Source organism: Sorghum bicolor, chromosome 6, assembly GCF_000003195.3.
Source record: "Sorghum bicolor cultivar BTx623 chromosome 6, Sorghum_bicolor_NCBIv3, whole genome shotgun sequence".
NCBI classification, from domain to species: Eukaryota; Viridiplantae; Streptophyta; class Magnoliopsida; order Poales; family Poaceae; genus Sorghum; species Sorghum bicolor.
Genome location: NC_012875.2, coordinates 48,305,558 through 48,312,455, shown reverse-complemented (window position 1 = coordinate 48,312,455; position 6,898 = coordinate 48,305,558). Strand labels below are relative to the sequence as shown.

General features: G+C 38.1%; 1 protein-coding gene across 1 annotated transcript; it reads right to left on the bottom strand.

Annotated features, from left to right (window-relative positions):
- On the bottom strand, positions 2,886 to 5,158 carry LOC8073563 (replication protein A 70 kDa DNA-binding subunit D). The gene is made up of 8 exons (XM_021463608.1): positions 5,026 to 5,158; positions 4,831 to 4,930; positions 4,523 to 4,741; positions 4,327 to 4,447; positions 3,968 to 4,125; positions 3,600 to 3,870; positions 3,195 to 3,314; positions 2,886 to 2,894 (listed from the first exon to the last, which is right to left on the bottom strand). Exons 1-8 carry the CDS (start codon positions 5,156 to 5,158, stop codon positions 2,886 to 2,888), a joined length of 1,131 nt encoding a protein of 376 aa, XP_021319283.1.

Here is a 6,898-nt window from a genome sequence, read left to right as displayed (position 1 = left end):
TCTCTTTTTCTCCCTCACCCTCCTCATATTTCCATTGATACACCAGCTATAGGGGGGCTAGAGCCCCCTAGCCCCCCCCTAGATCCGCCCCGGGTTGTGGCTATAATTGCAAACCTATTCACTGTGTTTGTTACAATATTTTTTCCAATACCTTTTCAGTTATTATTTTAGTATTTATAACACATTGCATCACTAGGACTAATACTGAAATAGTTATCATCCGATCTTTTTTGAGCCTGCGTTATGCTAGCTATGCAGGCCGGAAGTTAATAAGGCAGTGTCACTACAATATTCTTTTCCATATGCCTTAGTATTTTCAAAGCAGTAAACTACTAGTAGTATGTAAGTAGTTATCTTATGTCTTTCCTTGTAGAACTTGAGTTGTTCTACGCAGGATGACAATTGATGATCGAGGTAGTACGCCGATATCTTTTTCAAATACTTTCGTATTTACAACATTGTAGACTACTACTAGTAGTACGAAAATAGTTATTTTCTCTCCTTGCATCTAAAAGTTGTGCTAACTCCATGCTGGTAGCATTAGCAATGCACTGTATGAGCATGGCTGGGCTTGACATTGGACCTATATGGGCTGGTGTTGGGCTCAACTACTTTATTTTATTATTTTAATTTAATTTATGGAGTCGAGCAAAGAAACCGCCTCCATAGGTCACAGCTGTGACCTTTCATTAGAGGCGGTTGGCCTTGCCTGCCTCCAAAAATAAAAAACATCTGCCTCATAAAAGTTTTATATAGTAGTGCTCCAGCCATCCCACCACCTAGCGAGCCTTCATCTCCCCTCCAAACCTTCCCACCTAAGCCCACCAGAGTTAGGAAAGACGAGAGGGGAGAGAGAGGGGGTGGGGATGGGGAAGCTCACCAGAACTCTAACTCGCAGATCAAGAGTTGGAGGAGGAGAAACCCGCCTTCCTCGTCGATGCTGCCGCTGCTGGAGGGGGAGGGAGGGAGGAGATGTGTGCGTGTTGGGTGTGCCTGGGAGGAAATATATCAAATAATATTAACATTTGTATTTACAAATCAGTATATTCTGAAAGTATATTTCATGCTCAATCTAATGATACATATTACATATGCTAAATATTAGTATATATTTCTATATATTTGATCAAATTTAAAATGATTTTAACTTCTCAGGAAATAAGATGTGCATTTATTTATGGACAGAGGGAGTAACTATGAGAAATATTGCATATTTTTTAGAATAATAAACATATTTAGTATAGGAAAAAAGACAAATTTTACAATCTGTGACCAACAATCAGTCAAATTATATATGAGTTTGACATAAAACTTGCATCAATAAAGATTTGAATTTTAATGTAGCAGAACAAATGACACAACAATTGTACGTTCCATTACAACACACGGACATGTGCGCTAGTACGGCTCTAGCAAAGTTTATGCTTTTCCAAAAATGGTGAAACCAGAAATGACCATATTTTTTTGCGGCTTCTACTTTTAGGTGAAAATCGGCTTTATCGTTTTTACTTGTTTTTGGTTTCATAAGCCGTTCTTGCGTCTACATATTTGGAAGAGCTTTTGATTGAAAGCTTGTTTGGTAGACTTTTTTTTTTTTAGCTCGGATTGGTTTGGAGGAGCTGAAACCAGTAAAGCCAGCTTTCTAGTTTCACTGGCTCCTAGTTCATTTCTGGAAGAGAGAGAAAACATATCTCAGTATAATATCGATTATTTTTTAGAAGAACAGGAAGATATCTTCATTTCTCATAAACAAGTGCCAAATCTTTGGCTACAAATGTCGTTATACAAAACGAATAATGTCCAGCACCGGATCAGTACCCTGACTCAAACTTGCCCCAAGTTGGGCTATGGCTAACAAATTACAGGAATGATGATTCTGAATTACATCAAAGGCAGCAAAGTTATTAAATGCATGTTCCCATATGAGACCGCTCGCTAGCCCTTACCAAGAAAAAAAAAAACTACACGAAATAGTCTAATTTGTAAAATAATGCAATTAGAGCGTGTTGGACTAATGCATATTTGGGCCTGGCGACGTGGGCTTTGGGCTTGTAGCCTTTACATTCTCAAACAATCTACTGGGGCACCAAACAATGCAGGGAGCCAGCGACGAACCAGATCGAGTCACACTAGAAACACCGGCGCGGCTTTGCCGCGCCCTCGATGAGAACCAACTTATGGTATACGAAGGATGACCATGGTGTGGAGATGTGGATAAAGTAGAGTGAGAAATAGTGCAGATCAAACTCCTATTAAAGAAGCATGTGTGCTTAAGTTCGTATCACAAAACAAATAATCTAAATAGTGATAGTACGTTGGTATACAAGACAGAATCTTAGCTTGAGGTTTAGCTTGCAAATTTTGTAAATAGAAAATCACAATAATTTCTTTCTAATTTTTGAGATTTAAGACACCCTAGAGCATGCTAGTAGATCATTACTTTGGGATGCAGGATGAAGAAAATTTTTTAGAAAAAGCATTGAAAAAAGTCAACAGGCAACATACACAAGGTAGACCAGAGCAGGGATGCGTGGGTTATAGCCTTGGATATATAGAAGTGGGTTCTACTTTACTGAAGTCCATATATATACATATAGATAGATAGATTGTTGAGGAGCTCTATTTATTCAAGTTTTGATTGAGCTCCTAACAAATCTATTACATGTGGCAACTACATATCATAGGTAATCTACTGAATATGTGGCAAGTACATAATATATAAAGTTATATGTGCCACTACAAAATATAGCGAAAGATCATTTTAGCAAGGGATACATTCTATTTCCAAAAGGAGGCCGAAACTTATATGAAGCCTAGTTAAGTGTAGTTTATATGTAAACCAAAAGATTTGTCTGTCTTCAATCTTTACTCAGCAGCTTCGGACATCAGCGTACCTGTGGAAAAAAAATTAAAATGATGGTGGGATCGTAGTGAAAAAAGTTGGAAGAAAGATTTTTGATGTCTCTAGCAGATCGATAAATAAGTGAGAAGATGTATTTTGAGCTAGAGGTAATTTGTGTATGATTCCGTACTCACCTCATTTTTTTGTTTTTTCTTGAAGGCGTGGCTTTTTGGATTTTTTCTGTTGCTCATCTTCGTTTTCCTTATTTATTTCCTTTTTAAATAAAACAATAAGTATATAATAATAATGAATACTAAATCTTGATATGCAAATGCATCAGTAGGAAACATACCAAGTTATCAGCTTGTATGTCCTGAGTATCAAGCTTGCTGGAATTGTCAGACTCAGTAGTTGTTTGTTCAATGTCCATATCTTGAATATCTCCAAAGGTTTGTGCTTGCGATGATGAAGCCTGTAGAAATTAAAATCTTGAAATGAACTAAATACAATATATATTATTGAATTATCTACTTAATTTTATCTAGCTGTTATATTACTTAAGAATCTGTAATTTTCTGCTGTGGATAGTATAACTATGCAGTATAACACCAAGGAATGAGAAGACATGAAGTGAATAGTAATATACCTGACCATCTATTTTTTTAGAAGTTATTGGTATCAACAGAGGTAAGTTTTCTTCTATTCCTTCATATGCTAAGGTTGAGATAGCTGGTTTGCTTTTGCCTGTCTTCGATACTGGCATAATTGATTGTTTTCCAAGTTTTTCCTTTATCCTTATAACTTCAAATGAAGGATCATCAGCGCCAATGCTTTTGTTAGGTAAAATTTTAACCAAGAAGATAAACTTGTGGCCAATCCATGAGGAAATTTCAGGTGGAATATCCTTCTCGTTATACTTCTTCCGGAGAGTTTCAGCACTTTTCCCAATCAGTTCTGTTCCTTTCTTTTCAAAAAACATGAACTCAAGACTATATGTTTCATCACTCGCAATGTAGGGTATTTTATATCTGCAAAGATCACATGTAGATATTATTACCTGTTTACGATTATATATTATTCTACATCCTAATAATGGAAAATTTATTATAGATGCAATAGACTTACTTCCACTCGAATTGTATGGATGGACAATCCTGTTTTGTGCATTGATAAGTTTGACCAAATGGTTTTATCCTAGAGTTGCAAGCTTTGCAAGCTTGGTAACACCATGTCTGTTGCTCCGTAATTCCCACAATAGTTGCTGTGCATTCGTAATTTATGGCCTGCAGATAATGTGTAGTTAATATTACTTGTCAAATTCAATTTAATGAAATTCTACTAAATTGATATGATCAGTTTAGTATAAGTTAAAAAATAACATAACCATTAGTAAGTTATGTTCATAATTTTTGGAGATAGAAATTCAGTTGGATGTACTTAATTATATAGGCTGTAAAATAATAAAATAAGAATAATATAATTACCCTTTCAGTAAAAGGATCGACATCTTTGAGCTGAAGCATAGTTCTTTTCTCAAAATTCTGTTGGGTATCATCTGCACCTCGTAGATACAATTTTTGAATAGGAATTGCTTCTGCTGGTAAACTGTTTATCATATCATATATCAAAATTTTAGAATATATTAAAGAATGATTACTGGAATAAGTGTGAGTATTATACCATCTCTGAAAAGCTTTGATCTCAGGAATATCATTTTGGTTAATGTACCATCGACAAGCAGATGTGCCACTAAGAAACTTGTAGTCATTTTTGTAGGTTTTCATTAATGTACCAACAAATATGGCGATGACATGGTGTTCTTGTCCAACTTGTAGAATAGTTTCTCCATCAAACTCTATGGCTCTTTTCCCTGATAACGATAGTTCGATCGTGCTTCCTCTGGCAATGAGGTAAGAAATTAGTGTGATATTGGACACTAAAAATTTGTTTACATAGTAATGTAAGAAAAAAAGTAGAAATGATCGTACTTTAAATCTTGTAAGTGCACTACTCTTCGCATCATTGAGTCCCCTGAACTTGTAGAAACCATCGCTGCATTTGAAACTCCCGTGATTCTGCCAATAACATCTGAACAGGTAGCAACAAGTATATAGGTACTTTTGGAATAGAACTAAAAGTAGTAGTATTAAATAAATTTATGTGAAAATAGAATATTAGTTTACCTAAAAAACGTTCTTTACTTTTGGCATAATCTAGGAGTTTCTCAATGGGGATTAGTGAGAAGGTGTATTTTGGAAAATCTGGTGGTTGGTTATGAGCATCACGAATCTGTGTTCTCTTGTTGAGTTTGATCATGCAAGGGTTTTCAACAGCTCTGTACTCTGGTTTAGCTGTTTGCACAGTTATCTTGCTCATGTAGACAATTTTTCCTTCCTCCAAGTATGGTTTGAGGTAGGGTACAGCATCTCGAGGGATCTCAGCATAGATTGAAACACCCTAAGAGCAGAAAGGAAATGAGAATGACATTTTTTTTGTACTATATATAATATAAAATTTTCTTGAGTCTAGAGAATAATATGTTGAGGATTTTACTGAAACAATCAGATATAGCTTAGGAGAATACCATGCTATCAATCAGAACAAGATCAAGATGTATGATTTCATTTTCCTCATTCGGACCTCTGAATTCCCACATTCTTGATATTCGTACACATATGGTGTAATCCAGTCTTCGTGGTTGTATCTCTGATAATGGTGTAATGCTCATATGCAATTATTTTTAGAAAAATGTTAGAGTTCCAGTGCAGACAAAAAATTATGAAAGAATAATGAAGGGCCATCAATGCGGCTTCTAAGAGGCCATGCATCCATCTCACTTTTGGTAAAGCTGGTTACAGGCTCCATTAACAAAGATAAAAAATGAGAAGAAGACATGTCCACAACTTGTTCTAATATTTTAAAGAGAAAATATTGACAAAAGATTCACAAATGTTAAGGCAAAACGATGTTCCTTTATTTGGTAAAATTTTATCTTTATGATCCAGTATTATTATTTGGTCTGTGTATTAACGATCATCTTGTTTCAGTCTGCCATGCATTGGGAAACCAATGAAAACAGTATGTGGAGAGAGAGAACAGGAAAGAAGAACCAATAGATTGAGAGCATAAGAACCTCCGGCTAGTAAAATGCAAAGAGCATAATAAGAACAAACACATATAGATTTCGATAGTACCTTGTGTTCTCCTAGCTGTTATGGAATTCTTCTTGGGTGGAACTTGGACTGTTTGAAGCTACTGCTTTTATTCTATTGGTCGTCGGCAAGATGTGTTTAGTAGACTTTGGCTGTCGCCTGGTAGAAAAAGGCAGGAAGGGGGTAGTAGGCGCGTGCATGGGAAGGCGAAGGGCCGTATGCGTCCTAAGACGTGAAGGGAGGCGATTGGTCCGGAAGTGTCCGGAGCCTGAGCTCGGAAGCCGAGGGGTTTGCATGTTGCGATGGTATTTCTACTGCTAGTTAAAAACTCAGCCCAGAGCTAGCTATTCGCTATCTTTTGAGTAAAAACTCAGCCCACGGCTAGTCATTTGCGGCCTCTTTTCTTTTGTTGCTTCAGGGCCGGTTCGCAAGAGGCAAGGGTGCAAGGCCCAGTGGGCAGTGGCCCACTATGCAATGCGCGTACACGATACACTCACGATGTCGTCCGTGCTCCTTCGTTCGGCTTGGGCTGTTCTTGCTTAAAAAAATCCTCCAATCTCGTTTCTCTCTGTTCTTAACTCTTGGCGTGTGGTGCCCTATTCTCAGCAAGCGGCGGCAGGGCAGGCCCATAGGCGCTAGCTTCTAGCCCCCTGTTAGTACTGGCCGCGGCCGTCCGGCGAGGCAGCCACGGCAAGGCGCAGTGGGGCGAGGTGGCACGCACTGACCCCCGGCCATGGCGGGATAGTGAGTTGGACACAGCGCAGCTGCTCGCCGGTGCGGGCGTGACGGGTTCCCCGACGCGGGATGCGGACAGTTCCAGGTGCGTGACGCCTCTCCCACTCGTGGGTCATGTCAGTTAGGTGTTCGATCTAATGTCGTGAACACCATGGTAGGCCATTGTGGT